Raw genomic sequence first — 16421 nt, 5'->3', positions numbered from 1 at the left:
GCCACAATACTGATATCTGATGCCAAGGTAATGACTCAGTTTTATGAAACAGAGAATGTTTGAAATGGACATTTAGATAAGTAGATGAATAGTTTGACTTGGTCGGCTCTAACTTGAGCTGCAAATGTCTATTAAAGGGCCAGTCTGCAGTCATTATAAATCCCCCCATTCCCACACCTTGGCTGTGTGTTTGTGGTCTGCATTCAATAAGAACCTGAAACACTTCAAATAAAGCAGCACACTAGTATACACTCATTGTTTTTATGCTTGTCTTCTTATGAGCTTGTCGTTCAGAGCATCAGGTAGACTGAGACTCTGATAAGATCCAAGAGCTGTGCTGACACACACACAGATCAGGCTAAAACACTGAACATGTTGTTTTATTCAGCATGTGTGTGCTGGTGTGTGTGTGTGTGTGTGTGTGTGTGTGTGTGTGTGTGTGTGTGTGTGTGTGTGTCGCTCCACGTGTGGATGACTCCCCTCCTACGATTGTACTGTAGGTAAGAGCTGGCACCCAGGAGAGGGATTCTGTTGTGTCCCCGCTGACCATCACCGCTGAGAACGTCACCTCAGCAACCACAACTCAAGTTACCAAGGTAACGCCTTATCTACTCCCATGGTTACATTTTAATGACTGGAGCTTGGAAACCCCCACGACATCCGTATCTCATGGTCCTCACTCCTTGTTGTCATGTAGTCCATTTAAATCCATAGACAAATACCTAAGTTTTTTATTGACTTGTAAATAATAAGGAAAAAACAATATTTAAGATTAGTTATAAGTTATAAACTCCACTAGACTTCTTGCCATGATTTGCAAGACATTTAAAGGTCCAGTTTGTAAAATTTATGGTGATCTATTGGCAGAAATGGAATATAATATTCATAATATGTTTTCATTAGTGTATAGTCACCTGACAATAAGAATCATTGTGTTTTGGTAACCTTTTATATCTACAGAGGGAGCGTAGAAACACTGCCATGTTTCTACAGTAGCCCAGAAGAGACAAACCAAACACTCGCTTTTAGTGGCCAATATAGGTTCTCCTACACCAGGGGTTCTCAAACTTAACTCTAAGGTCTGCATCTGGTTTTCATTCAAGGTCAGAGGTCTGGAATGATTGGTGATAACAAAATGAAAAATAATGAGAACTAGAAAATGCCCAGTTAAAGAGGCAGGGGAGGGGAGGGCTATTCAGTTTGTTACAATCTAAAACCTCACAACTAAATCCTGTGGATTGTGCTGGAAATGAGCTTATGATTCAAAAAGTGTGTCTTTTCTACATTGTGCAGACTGTGAAAGGAGGCTACTCCGAGACCAGGATCGAGAAAAGGATTATAATCACAGGAGACGACGATGTGGACCAACATCAAGTGAGGAGGAGTGCAACAATACTGCGACACTTACACTGCATGTTCAATACGTCATGAGGCACGGGAGGCTAATATGAAAGGTGTGTTGATGCTTGATGTCCCTAGGCCCTCGCCATGGCGATCCAAGAGGCCAAGCAGCAGCACCCCGACATGCTGGTGACAAAAGCAGTGGTTATCAGGGAAACAGAGTCTCCTACGGAGGAGCTGCAGCAGAAAGCAGAGGTACGAGACTTTTGCAGTGTTGACAGGCTGGTCATGTGATCAGAGTGCAGGTAGCGAGGTTAGTATGCTTTGGTGTTTGATGACTGAACGGGCCTATCTTGCCCAAGGGGTCAGACCCTATGTTTGAAGTGACTGTCTTGTTAGAATACCAGCCAGGCGATTATAAAGAAGGAGACACAAAACAACTGCGAGGAGACACAAAGACTCAGCATTGTCTCACCATGTCCATGTGAGATGACAGATCTGTGTGTTGCTGTCTCGTTGCAGTCCTGATCGGTCATGGTGGCTCCTGAGTCAGGGGGACAGGAGAGGATCCTCCTGCTGTGTGTCTCCTGCCCCGCCCTGCAGTACGCCACCAACCGGCCACGAGGACTCTCTACCCTGCCTGTATACACACCGACACGAGAACAGACTGCGTTCCATGAAGCAGTAGACCTCCACTCCTCTCCCTTTAGACAAACCAACTGTGACTCGGCCTCTGACCCAACCCGGCCTCCCATCCTATCCCGGCCCGTCCCTGCCCTCCACCTCCTTATGGAACAGGAAACGGCTTCTATTGGAAGATTTGGTTTAATCAATTGGAGTGACGCAAGATTGAAAGTGAAACCCGGTCACACCTGTTGCTATTTGAATTCACCTCTGTCAGAGTTATATATGAAACTTTTATTTACACATTATGTAATTGAATACAGTTTGAACCCTGAGGATCATTTGAATCAATGAGTTTTCAACCCTAAAATCACCCCAGGCCCAATTCCTTCCCTTCACAAATTCCTTCTTTCTAGATCCCTTTAAAGACCCCTCCCCCGTGCTACTGTCACATATGAAATGAATAAGATATAAGAGCCGAGGAGGGTTTGCACGAAAGGATGGGGACATCGCTGGTGGTGGAGGGGGTGGGATGGTTGGTGTCAAGTGGCAAGAGGCAGCCTTTTGCTCAATGTTGCCACTCCTGGCTGTGACACCTTCAATATAATCGACAGCTGTCTTATTAGCTTTTTACATTTTTATCTATAGAGGGTCTAATTTATGTCAAGTGTTCGCTTGTTTATGAAATATGTATAATATCAGATGATTATAATCTGCATGATTCAATTACAAAATAGCCGAGGGAATGAAAAAAAAAAAAAAAAACTACACGGACATGTCCAATCCATAAGAAGCTCTGAGATGATGGGACTGAGCACCTCTGGAGAAACTGTAGGTCTCACTGGGCCTGTGAGTAGCGGACACACAGTGATCTTGATGGACTCCGCGGAAGAAGGACAGCTGAGTAATACTTTTGTGGACAGCTGGAACTGCGTTGGTTCCAGTATCCGACACACAAACGTCACTGTCCTCGTCCCATTTCCCTGCTCACTGTTACCGTTTTCATTTTGGTGTCCGCTCGCCATCTGCATCGAGAAATGCTGGTCACGCGTTTTGGGCGCAGTTCTAGGATTTTTAGAGAAATTGTAATTTAAATAATGTTTTATCTAATATGTTTCAGAGATGTGATGATATGTTTTCACTTTTTTCTTACTTGATTTTACTGACTTCCATCAGTTTATATGTTATTCTTGTGTTTTTGGATATTTCAGGCATCATGTGTGAACATGCTGAAACCTCTCCAGGGAACAGCTTCGGTTTTCGGGCTTTTTCTTTGCTCGATGCTGTGTTTCACTGGAGATCTAACAAAGTGAGTCAGAGACGTGTCACCCAAAACCAGAAACGACTTTGCCGCACTGAGAAGTTATGATGCAATGAAGAGAAATGCAGTGAATTGGGGGACAGGCCTTTGGTCGTCTTTATGCTCTCCATTCGAGATCTTAACGGACGTTCCTGTTGATAATCAGAGTCCACTGAGAAAGTTGACTTTTTGCTGCTCGAGGGCAGTGCAGCCAGCTGTAAACAGAACACTGACACATTATAATAGCAGACGTGTTAGCCAGCAGTAGTCTATTTAACCCCTTGACGCCTGAATTTATTTAGAATAAATAAATTAAGAGGAGAAGCACATACAGTAGATATAAATTTAGGTAGGTTCACCAACTAGAATAGGGTTCAAACAAACAGTATATGTCCACTTTTTTCAATGCTTAAATGCAGTAAAAACATCTTTTTTGTGTATTCAAAATTCATTTATTTAATCAAAACAGCCACAAAGTTGGCTTACAACCATTGCATTGTAACAACAACACAACGGATGTAGTTTTCACTTTGACCGGTCCGACGAGAATCCAGTGCTTGCAGAAGGTTCCTAGGTGTGTGTTGAATATGCACAAACCGGCATTAGAGGAATGCATGCACGATTCAGCTGCAATGTGGATTAAAGCGGTATGATGCAAATTCGCGACAATCAGCGTTAAGGGGTTAAGCATTCAGTGTGCAGGGATGGCCACCTGATGAATGTGAATCCAGCATTCACTCTCTTCAGGGAAATATCTTGCTCTTTGTTCTCATCTACAGTTTGTCGCTTACTAGAGTGAACCGAATCAGTAGAGGTGTGTGCCATAAAAAACCGAAGCAATCAGCTAAAAGAAGCTAACGTTCTGCATAAAGCCAGAGTCAGGTGATAATTCTCTGTAGGTTTGTCACGATGAGCAACATCTCAGTTACTTGATTCATTTGTCACAGCAGCTTTAAACAGCATCTTCCAAAAGTGGTGTTAAAAAGCAGATTTTCTAGTGCATGTCCACAAACGCTGCCTGAAAAGTTCTGAACCACAAGATTAACATGGGTACTTTTCTGTTTTCTGTTGGATTAACTCTTTTAAGTTATGGTGTATGAGTTGTTAATTGTATTTATAGGAGTGTTGAATGTGAGGCCTGTGCTTCCCCCTCCCCCCCGGTTCCCCTCACTGACAAAGCCGAGACTCATGGTGTGACATACACGACGCGCCATCTACCCACAGAACCTGTTGGCTGTCACATAACATATATCCTGGATGACCTTTAATACTATACTATGCATCGCTTATCATACATAAGAATCCCTCTGATGGAGCCTGACCCATGTTAGCCGTGTTGCCGTCATTGTTAACATTGTGCTACTGTTAACCGGAGCAGTGAAGCGCACTGCTTGTGAGATTTGCAATAAGCAGCCATTATTCTTATCCTCTGTGTCCTCTAAAGGGAGAAAACTGTGAACTCTCATGCGTACTGAAGCATAACCAAAACCGATGATAAAGAGTTGATATATGATATTCAAAGGAGCTTTTCCAACAATTGTGACCATGGCTTTGTCGCCCTCGTCGTCTAATCCTCCCATCCCCTGACTTGAAACCGTCGACCTGCTGTTAATGTGTCTGAGGAAACAACTGACTATTTGTATATTCTATTTTGCTCTGTTTTATTTTCTCTGGTCATATGACACTGGACTGTTGTGAAGGCACTTGCTTGCAGTGATAGCAGCACATATACTGTAAACCGTTGGGAAAAATGGCCTGTCTTTGCCGTAGTATTGGAGACACTACTGATGGAAGAAAAAAGGACTGTAGGCATCAGGAGAGAAGTCGTGTACTGTGGGCGAGGTGGGGAGTTGAAGGCTGGAGGTCCTGCATTTATATATAAATATCCATGCTCTTGTGTATTATCCTGTGAACTATGTAGGAACCGAGAGGAGCAGGGATGTGTTTTTAGGTTCAAGAGATGAGGCAGTACGTAAAATCTGAAGGACGGCAGTGCGACAGAAATGTCCCATGAATGGGTGCCTTATGTTCAGAGGTGTGATTACGGGAGCGGGAGCCGCAGTTATCAGTGCTGAGCCGAAAGTGCTGTTAATCACCACCAGACAGATGTAGAAACGACCTCTCCTCTCAGCCCAAGGTGAGGAGGAGCCGTCACGAAAGTGAATTACTGCCTTGTAAAGAATGTGACATTGAGTGCAGTGGCAAAGAAGACCGTCTGAATCTGGACTGTCAGTCCTCAGTGGGATGAAAACATTTAATGGCCCCGTTGACGTAGAAAAGCCAGAATAGTACAGAATATGGACATGAGCTGTTTTTTTTTCCATGAAGAGCATCTGCTGTTTAACCTCCGCCTTCAATTCTCCACTGCCTTTTGCTCTACATTCCCCTAGTGCTTGGTGGTGTGTATTTGCTGTATTTGCATTCAGTCTAAATGGAAAACATACATGCATAAATAAATGTCTCCGTATGATTCAAACACTGTCTCTGATTCTGAAAAGAGGGGAGAGGGGGTTCACTTTGAATAGCTACCTATAGTGAGCCAGTGAAGCTTGGGAAATGTATTCTTTGTTTTAACTTAATTACATGGCTTTCATGCATCAATAATTGATCATGTGTAATAAATGGTTGTTTTTTTGTGATTTACTGATGGATGGCTGGGTGGTATTCTTATTATAGTGAAGCAAAAGGAAAATGACCTTGTTTTGTATTGCCATCTTGTGGTCAAATGTAGCACATGTACTGTAACTGGGGTGCAGACTCAACTTATTTGCGTGCTCTTAGTGCCACCTAGTGTGTTTTCTGCAACCAACAAACTTCACTCAACACATTAAAGGACTTCACACAAACATTTATTGGAAATGATATACATTTACAGTATGTATATGATATTAAATGAATGTTCTGCTGAAAAAGATGAACTACTGACACCTCTACTCCTTAAAGCAGCAGATTTTACAAGTCAAGGTCAGTAGTCACAGAGCGTGATGTTGTCTGAGGCTCAGGAGGAGCTTTGTCGGGTCTCAGAAAATGACCCCCTGATGATGTCATCGTGATGTCATACAGGGTTATCCTGGGTTAGGATTTAAGACAACTTTTAACAGATAACCTGTGATCTGCAGAGTCTAATGAAGCGCTGGAATCAAGTTGCATTATGGGAAATGTAGGATCCGTATTAAGGCCTCTGCTGCTTCAATTTTGACATTTACAAGTGCAATACTAAATGACTGGAATGCACTGTCAATAATTAATCAATTAATGATAAATTCATAACTAAATCGACTTATATACGCATCCCCATGGCTACATTATCAGCAAACACAATATTAACTACCATAATAATGCTGGTGACACTCAGCTTCTCATCTAACTATCCACTGATGATTTCCAGTCCATAGACTCCCAAGTCAGCTGCTTGGAAGAAATTGACCACTGGATGGCGGCAAACTTCCTTCAGCTGAACAGTAAGAGACCTGATATCTTAGTCGTGAGTCCTAAAGCTCAAAGACAGCTGTGAGTACCTGGAGTCACATCACTATAAACAAAGGAGCAGATTAAAATCCTAGGAGTAAATGGATGGTGAACTCAGTGTTAATAATCCCTGAGGTTGACATCTTCAAAAGCAGAGGCTTTCTTTCTCAGTGTGACTCTGAGAAACTCATGCATGCATTTCTCATAAGCAGGCTGGACTATTGCAATTCACTGTGGCTAGATCTTCCAAACAACACAGTCCATAGATAACAATTCATCCAGAGCCCAGCAGCTCGTGCACCAACCAGGAGAGAAAAAGAAAGAAATCAGACCACGTAACCAGTCCTCTGAAACCTTCACTGGCTTCCTGTTGTTTTTAGATTCACAATCCTCCTCTTAGTTTACAAAGCACTTGCTGGTCTGGCTCCACAGTACATTTCAGACATGCTGTCAGCTTACAATCCCAGCAGATCTCTTCGGTCACAAGGTGGAAATCTTCTCCATGTGCCTGGGGCATTTTCAAAGTCTGGTGAGATGGCATTCGGCATTTCTGCACCTAAGGAATGGAGCAGTCTCCCTGCTGATCTTGAACTTTCTCCAGCGGTGTGTTCTTTAAAAATCTCAAGAGCTTCCCTTTGAGTCGAGCGCTCTCTTAAACATACCACATTTTTACAGTGTGTATGCTCGAATGTATGTGTGTATTTATGTTCATGTACGCGCGGATGCTTCTCTCTTTAAGCACTGTTTTGTTGTTTTGTTTTTATGTAAAGAACTTTTATCTTTTTTGCATGAGAGAACTGAACTGAATTGAATTGATAAATATAGATACATAAATCCAGATGTATCAAACCCCTGTAACTGTTAAATCCAGATATCTTGTTTCATTCAATTCAATTATATTCTGAATGTCAAATGTCAACGCCAGAGAAAGAAAACTCTTATATGTCAGTTGTCACATAGGTCGTATACGTATTGATGGAGGGACCAACAGAGCTTGACATTGTTCTATAAATCAATAAACTTTATTAACACAGTATAAACAACAAACAGCAACAGAGGAAACCCTCATTTAGAGCATATATGGACAGTAGACCCAGTACATCTCAGAGGGGCTGACTGAGACAGAAGCATAGTGACATGGGGTTGACCATGGTTCGGACTTCATGGTAGACACACAGTATACACAAACCTATCAGATGCATGAGTCTTGCATGTTCCTAAAGCCATTCAATCGGTTTGCAGATGGACGAAAGCGAGAGGACAAAGTACAGTCATGCTGAGCAACAGTTAGCTACAGTATGAAACAGAGTCATTACATAAAAACCAAGTAAATCATCTCTTTAGAAAGGTTCTTTTATATAAATGATTTGAAGTGTACAAAACAGTATATTACACATTTCTTGATGCACGATTCTGAGCAAGCCCCAGTAACCTACAGTACACTTCCCTTCAAAGTACAAACTACTTAACTGGATTACAAGCTACATACAGACTGCACTGTACCTCTGCAGCACAGCACTCCCACATGGCATCAGGAGACTATGGGAAAAGGAAAAGATCAGCAGCATTGTCTTTTATTAAGAATACACACCTATAAAAATGCGCCAGGCCCTCATATATTGCCAATATCCCATGCAAAACAGCAGAATGCCATTCAAACTATTCTTAGTAACCTCAGAATTGCAAAAAAGGATGCTGGCCCCTCCAATCCTGACCACATACAGTATCTATCAACACAGCAGCATGTAAACATCACCACGGCTGCTTCATAGTTCTATGTTTCTAATGTGTTTGATATACTGTACATATGATAATTTAAGGCTCTTCAAGGACCTGAGGATTTTGAACATATGATGAGGCACACAGAAGGCAAAGAATAGCTCTAGACACAGGGCTAACTGAAAGAAAGAGGAGCATGAGACAGCCACGAGGGTGGTCCAGTCACCAGTGCAGTTCAATGGCCAAGGTAGAGGAACCCAGAGGAGATGTTCTCATAAACAGTATGGAGCTATTTCTGGTAACAAGCTGAGTAACTATCACATGGATGGCTTTACAGACTCCATAGACTTTTTGAGAGTTCTTGGTGGCTGCAATCATTCTGTCTGTCTTTACTGTCCATGAAACGATCCCCTCTGAGTGCAAGTCTAATCTACAGCCCTCCTCGTAGGACGAGCCCCTTACTAACTTTTGGAGAAAATCAGAGGGGAATTCCTATAAAAAACAGCAGAACTTTGGAAAATAGCTACTTGATTTAGCTAACTCTTAACAGCTCAAGCTGAAATTTAGAAGGCCTTTTTGCACAGATCCAGAACTGTGGATTTTGTCCCCTATCTTAGCAGTGTAGTCATGCTTCAAAGGGCCCGTGTGGACAGAAGGAATGAATAAAATCCCAACCCATCTTTTCGGTAATGGCGTCAGATAGCATTACTTGATGTCGGAGGATAACCCAGGATTGATTTTTAGTCTGTATTTTCTGCAAATTCACGACATATAAAGAGAAAATCCTTTTTGAATCAACGTTAGCTGCTAGCTTCGTCCAGTTTTGCAACGCAAACGCTTTGTACTGTCTAGACACAGATTATTTTTTAATGCTAATCCTTACTTTACGTACAGCACTTGGTAAAATGACCAACAATGCCAAACACCCAGCATGTCCATGTAGTCCTTTGAGTGAAATATTGTTGAAATATTGCAAAAACAGAAATAGAGAGATGTAACAGATAACAGTTAATAGTTCATTCACTTGAAGAAAAAAAACAACTGCTCTGGTCTGTTAGAACCAAATTTACGAGTTTTATCTTATTTTAGAAGACAAAAGGTGTCAAATCACATTCTTAACCTCCAGACTGGAAATTTTGTTGATGTCGTTTGCCATGCACTTAATTGCTCTCGCCCCAGTAAGCCCAGACTGACTTCAAATTGATTAAGAAAAAAAAAATCTATAAAAGCTCAACATGTCATACAAAAAGATGCATATAAGACATTTTTCTCTCTGTTTTTTTCTTATGAAAGCTGCTTTGGTAACAACATAGTCACGACATCGGTCAATCTCCTTTACTTAGCCTGGGTGCTGAAGCGGACTCCTTCCCTGTCATCTCAGTGGCGTATTTTTTTTTTATTTTTTATTTTTTCGTCAGCGTTTTCCTTCTGCCTCTAAAATCTAAATGAATGGATCTAGTTACACCAGAGTGGGCTGTGTTTGCGTTCCGCCGTAGAGCTGTCTGCACATCAGATGCAACGTCTGCTGGGAGCTGTTTGTCATAAAGATGTCCGCGCTGTGAAAGACAGTGCTATTGTACTGAGGGCTGACAGAGTGGAGACCTTGGATGCTGAGCCGACTGCGTTGGGGCCTGAAAAGGTATTGAAGAGAATGAGGCTGTTAGTTTGTTTGCTGTGGGGAAAAAAAAACCCAGACAGACTTTTTGGCATTTCATTTCTTTAATCGGCTGCCTCTCTGGCCTGCTTTAGTAATTACGAGCTGAAAACATTCATTTCCAAAACTGCTTGAGAGTTATTACTTGAGCTGCGGAATGAGACATTGAAAGTATTCTAAATAAATTGCTCAACTTTTCATGCAAAGATTGCATTATGGTGTCATGTAGAGGCTATAATTGCAAAAATGTCTCATGTAGCACACTATTTTCCCACTCTTTCTGTTCCTTTGGAGATGATGATAGCTAATCTGCTCTGGCAAGACAGCAGCAGGGGACTGGATTATTCAGCTCAGCCATGAGGGAGGCCACTAACTATCTCTCCACTGACCTGGTAACCTTGGGATGGTGATCTGCCTGCTACTGCTGCCTTCCCCTCCCTCTCCAAACGGCTTTATCTGGATGATATAATCCTCATCAGTGGGCAGGGCGAGCTCCACAGAGGTGGTGTTGGTTTCCATGACGTTGGGGCGGCTGTGTTGATTCTTCTTGTAGAGCACCTGATGACGAACGGCGCAAATCACGTCAAGAGTCGGGCGCAGAAGCCATGGCAACAAACACAATCTTGTGATAAAACCGAGCGGCCGGGAGCTTACTTTGTAACCAGTGACCTCTGACTCATTCTCCAGGGCTTTGACCTGCTCCCAGTTCAATATAATCTTGGAGTTTGATGTGTTCCACATCACTTTAACCGGTGGCTGACTGGGTGCTGAGAGGAGAAAAACACATTACTCACCTCACACAAAAGCTGACCAGTGACCAGAGGAGTCGTAAGAGTAGCGATCATCAGATCGGATACTTGCGTGGTTTTTTGGTGGTGACGTTGACAGTGGTGCCGGGAGGCCCCGTTCCAGCGGTGTTATACGCCCTCACTGAGATGTAATATGTGGTGCTGCCTTTCACCCCGCGGATAATCGTAGATGTTTGATTTCCTACAGTCCTTTGCACGCTCGCCGTGTCTTCCCTTTCACTTCTACTCCAGTACCTCAGCTGAAAAGCAACAGGGCAGAACTGCAGACGTGAACGCGGAAAACACGACAGACACCTTAAAAGCTTTCTGTTACACCCTGTCAGTGAAATGCAAACTGGAAACGGGGAGATGTGAACTCAGCTGGACGGACTACGTGGACTGGTCTGAAAACAAGCTACGGCAACGTGTCACCTCGTGTGCCTTTTGTTCGCCGTGAGCTACGTGCTTCAGCTGCGCTCATCAGACACGTGTCACGGTTTGAGTTATGTGGTCGAATATGCAAAAGAAAACAAAAGGAAAACAGAAGAAGAAGAAAGAGAATCTTCAAAAATCCCCTGCCATCAACTTCCACTGATAACAGATTTTCTTTGTCACCCTGGTTGTCAGGGCTGAAATAGCTGGCACGCTTGACAGCACAAATATAATTTGTCTTTCCTCACAGGAATGGTTTGCTCAGGCCCTGCTCCTCTGTTGACTTTGAGTGGTCAACAGTTTATAATTCTGGCACTTTATGCAATCCGTGGATGAAAACAGCGCCTTTGTTCGCATCTTGGATTTCAATAATGAGCTGAATTAAAATGACAAGAACTAACTGAGCGCAAAGCCAGTGTCTGAAACTGCTTTGTTGTGTGGATTAGAAGCTAAATGTTCTATCCCTTAGAGTATTGCATCAGTACGCTAATCAGGGTGGTTACAGTACTTAGGTAAACAACAAGAGAAACACAACTAAACCCACAAGCATGGGACTAGGCTGGACCATTATGCATGCAGCAAGCTATTATCTCCTATGCCCAAGGTGCATGAGCCTGAAACACTCATCAATAATAGAAGAGAACAAGATTCAACAGCATTAGCTGCCATGTGCTTGTGCACACATGCACACGTTTGCGTTCAACGAAAGCACAAACAAACAAGGTATTTCAGCGTAGCTCACCTCGTAGCCCAGCACTCTTTTCTTGCTGGCATTCCAGGGCAGAGCTTTCCACGAAACTTCAATCTCGGAAGCAGAGAGGCTCTTGGCGCGGACCCTGGTGGGTGCTCGGCCAGGCTCTGGAGTTAATGCATAAAGACTCTGTATGATTTTAGAAGTAACGCTGAGCTTTGATGACACCTCAAAGTGGGAACATCACAACTTTTTCAAAGCTATTTCTTTCATCGAAACAACAGAGGAAGGGAAGTATGGGGAAGATGTCTGCAAGTGCTGATAGAAGAAGGCTGGCTTCAAGATCAATGAGGCCACTGTTTAGGCCCCGAATGGATCTAGTCATGTACTTATGGATTAAAAGTTGCTGAGCAAGTACAGCTGCTCCACAACATATTGAGTGTGACATAAGATCATACACACCTTCCTCAGCAGAGTAGATAGTGGTAACAGGTCCAAATGGTCCTTCCCCTTCGTTGTTGTAAACCCCGACCTTCACATGGAAAGGCGAGAAGGGCTGGATGCTCTCATTTTTAAAGACGTATCTGGACGCTTCAGCTGATGGTACGGCAGCCTGCATCCATCCTGTGGCCCCGTGGGGTCGAAAAGCCACAACATAGCCGAACCCCGGTCCGTTCTGCAGCTCCTCTGGAACCGGCTGCAGGAAAAAAAAAAAAAAAAAAAAAAAACAGTTTAAGAACTTTTAAACAAAAAAAAGAAAAAAACAATTTCAATTCATTTAAAACTCTCATTTCATCCCTTAGTTAATGAATTAGCGTTGTAATTCATTAAGTGCAATCCATTTTGAAAACTAAGTACTGCAACCAGAACAAAAGCTCTGGCTCTCAATCTTTGAGGCAAAGCTTTGCCTCAGATATATCATACTATACACACAAGAACTATTACTGGACACATCCATTTCACAGTACAGTGCACTCAGCATGATACTGGACCAGCAGCTGTTGTCCAGACTGATAACATGCCTCATACATTCAGAGCTACAGACTTCATTCTAGTGGATAAACCCACCCTCTTCACTCTGGTCCAATAACAGATAGATGCCCATACTGCATATAAAAGCACTTCTTCCTGTTTCAGCTCTGCTAGAGGGACAGCTTATAGGTACTGTGGACACACTGTGGATGAGGTATCTCAACTCTGGGCCAGCATGGACATTCATGGGGATATAGAATGACTTAGGTATTCTTTGAACATGTTCTGATACATCAAAAACCTTTTCTGATACAGTGGGTCATAGTATTTCATTTACTAAGCTATTGCATTATGCCTTCAATAGACTCACGAATAGCTTTCAAGTTATATTGCTAATCAGAAAGATTTTGTGAATGCAACTAGATGGTCTTATATGTTGTGAATTACTTGTGATGTCCCACAGGGGTCAATGCCGGGACCCCTTTTGTTCCTCCTTTACACGAATGACTGCGGCATCTGTGTGTGTGTGTGTGTGTGAGTGGGTGAGCATAGAATCATCGCGGGGGTGCTTTGATAGAAAGCGCTGTATCGTTGGCAACTTGCATGGTAGCCTCTGCCATCAGGGTGTGAATCTGAGTCTAAACGGGTGAATGTTCACATGTGTTGTAAAACACTTTGAGAGGTCCGTAGACTTGAGAAGCGCTATGTAAACGCAGTTGACTGTCATCTCCCATCGCAGCATCAGAGCAAGGAAAATGGAATTTTCAGGACTGAAGCAAATTAGCAGCTTTGTTAAGCAGAAGTTTAGACTTTAATTGAAGACTTTATTGAGCTCTTGCATATTGAAACATCAACACTGGTTCTGTCAAACGTTTCACAGTGGGGCCTCATGAGCTTGAGCAGTCTGAATAAACATGAGCTTTTGCAGCTGGAATGATATGCAGAGGCTTTGTAGGAAAGAAGCAAAAGAAAAAGAAAGATGGAAAAAGGGAATAAAGGAAAACAATCTGAAACAAAGTTGGGACTTCGAAAGAACCATTGAGTTTAATTATCTTATTGAAACCTCAAAAGCATTTTTCTCTCCCCTAGGGTGACAGCAATAGTTATTGCTTCTCTGTTCTTAAAAATGAAATGCCATACATTAAGCCATTCAGCTGTTATTAATGAAACAGCGGTGCAGATCCACGGAGAATAATGACGTCCTGCTCCCTCCTACATGGGTGAGGGGGTCCTGCGCAAGTTTGCTTACCTCCCATGTGATGACTAATTCGGAGCGACTGCCACCGCCTCCGCTCACATTAGCTGGTGTGACCTTCGGAGCTGGAGGAAGAAGACAGATCGGTTTAGCGCTGTTGACTTCACACGATGCTAAGAAGGCACATGTAATCGTTTTTAATGTTGCTACTCCCAGACGGCAGGGAGAGGTGATTTTTACGGCATATTCGAACTTCAACACCCAGAAATCCTGTAAGATATCAGCAAACTTCTCACAGCTGAGTTGTGTTCACAGCCTTTGGTGCTGTTTATACCAAAAGACACACAAAGGATTTAACCTTGGTAAATTAAGCTCTCTTTTTTAGATTGTTGATGCTGCTTTATGAGATGGTTTGTGTTTTTTCTTCAACACCAAATCTACATTTAGACAAGTGTAAAAACAACAAGTTGTGGTTCAGTGCTAAAAATAGTTTACAACTTCTTCATTTTACACTTTGGTTTTTGTAAAGTTAAGAAGGAGTTCCAAACCACTGAGCTTTAGAGGTGCTCTTGCACCATATGTCACCATTTAATAGACAGGCTAGCTGTTTCCCCCTATTTCCAGTCTTTATACTAAGCTAAGCTAACCATGTCCTGGCTCTTTTATATATATGTATGTCACAGACAGACATGAGAATAGATCTTCTCGTCTGACTCTTGGCATTAAAATGTTCCTTCATGCCTACATCCACCTTTTATTCCTATCGCTTCAAAGACATTACGACATTGAAACAAATGATGGTTGTCTTGGAAGGGAAGAACAAACATGATATACATGTCTGAAAGAGGCATAAAGACATTGTTTTGTGCTCATGCAGTACATACAGGTCCCCTTTGTCCTTGCTTGTTTAGATGGCTTGCTGGGCTCGCCGGTCCCGATGGTGTTGCTTGCCAGGACACGAAACTCATACTCCACCCAAGGGCTCAGGTCTATTACTGTAGCTGTCAGCCGGTGGCCCCCCACCACCTCAGGAACTGGCATAAAACACAGTGCCCCCTTCAGTATCAAAAAAATGTGTGTGTGTGTGTGTGTGTCAGCTTAGCATTAGCAGTAGACTGTCCTCTAGCTGAAAAGCCTGGTAGGACTCCACCACAGGTACATAAGACAGGTGTAATCCCTCACAAGGTCACGTAATGCACACACAAACTCAAAAACACACACACAAAAAAACCACAACAAAACAATACAGAAGAATCACATATAAGAGAAATACTGATTAATAACTTGTTCATATGAGATATCTATTTAGCTCTCCAGTAAGTCGTGGGATATAGTTTGGTGTGTGAGTGTTGCTGGATTCAGAGCAAAGCATCAAAATCAACATAATGCAGAAAATATTTTTTAAAAATCAGAGACAAGAAATGACAAGGAGTCAGTTTCTTCTGTTGATGGAGGAGCTATGTCTACCTGCAAGGTCATAATGTAGTTCTGTTTCAAATATATGATCCTGATGTGGTAAATCAATGAGGCCAGTAAAACTATCTTAGATCAAAGTGCCCTTAATTCACAGAAACATCAATAGAACAAGGTATACAGTATGGGATAAATGCACATTATGCCAGTCATGCGTGAATGCTAAGGGCCCCATTAAAGAGGATGTGGGGAAAAATGACACCTGTGCTATCACTTAACTACACGATCAAATTACAGCCTTGGCAACAAGCTTCATCACGAGGATGAGATCCGTGTTTCAAGACTCCCAGGAGTCAGATAAAATGGCGGTCAATGGTCATGCTACGATTGCGTACCATTTGGCGCTGGGGTGAGAAATTACATCTCCAATATTCTCACAGGCGAGGCTGAATGAAGAGCGGCTCGGTGCAGGCCACGGCTGGTTGGAGAGAGCTTACCTGTGGTGACAGCCTGCCACCCGAGGGAAAATGGTGTCCTGGCCTGGATGGTGTATGCCGTAATTGGACTGTGATTATCAGGACCAGGCCTCCAGGACAGAGAAGCTGTGGTATCAGTGATTTCTTCAACGTGGATGCTGGTGGGGGGCCCCGGGGGACCTGATAGATGGCATAGCCAGGCAGGAAAGGGGAAAGAAAGATAGAGAGACAGACGGAGGAAGCGGGGAGAGCGGGGAGGGGGAGGAAATGTAAATCAGGAAGAGATGGAAAGATGGTAGAGAGAGTCGCGGTGGTTTTAGCACCTGAGGCTACTGTAGCGAAGTCAGT

General features: G+C 42.9%; 2 protein-coding genes across 4 annotated transcripts in view; one reads left to right on the top strand and one right to left on the bottom strand.

Moving 5' to 3' along the window:
• Nucleotides 1-2763, top strand: part of LOC121625056 (band 4.1-like protein 1) — a 74179-nt gene extending 71416 nt beyond the window's left edge. For all 3 annotated transcript variants that reach the window (XM_041963113.1, XM_041963096.1, XM_041963104.1), the window contains exons 16-19: nt 501-596; nt 1294-1374; nt 1480-1596; nt 1864-2763. In XM_041963113.1, the coding sequence (XP_041819047.1) occupies nt 501-596; nt 1294-1374; nt 1480-1596; nt 1864-1869 (300 nt within the window). In that variant the 3' untranslated portion in view covers nt 1870-2763. The remainder of the gene's footprint in view (nt 1-500; nt 597-1293; nt 1375-1479; nt 1597-1863) is intronic.
• A 7228-nt stretch (nt 2764-9991) lies between these two features.
• cntn4 (contactin 4) overlaps nt 9992-16421 on the bottom strand; it is a 116890-nt gene continuing 110460 nt past the window's right edge. Inside the window, 9 exon segments of the mRNA XM_041949047.1 lie at nt 9992-10083; nt 10496-10664; nt 10761-10873; nt 10968-11154; nt 12069-12184; nt 12480-12714; nt 14239-14309; nt 15069-15218; nt 16095-16253. Coding sequence (XP_041804981.1) covers nt 9992-10083; nt 10496-10664; nt 10761-10873; nt 10968-11154; nt 12069-12184; nt 12480-12714; nt 14239-14309; nt 15069-15218; nt 16095-16253 — 1292 coding nt within the window.

Source organism: Chelmon rostratus, chromosome 2 (genome assembly GCF_017976325.1).
Source record: "Chelmon rostratus isolate fCheRos1 chromosome 2, fCheRos1.pri, whole genome shotgun sequence".
In the NCBI taxonomy this organism is placed as follows: domain Eukaryota; kingdom Metazoa; phylum Chordata; class Actinopteri; order Chaetodontiformes; family Chaetodontidae; genus Chelmon; species Chelmon rostratus.
The sequence above is the reverse complement of the archived record's forward strand: the minus strand, read 5'-3'. Positions and strand labels throughout refer to the sequence as shown.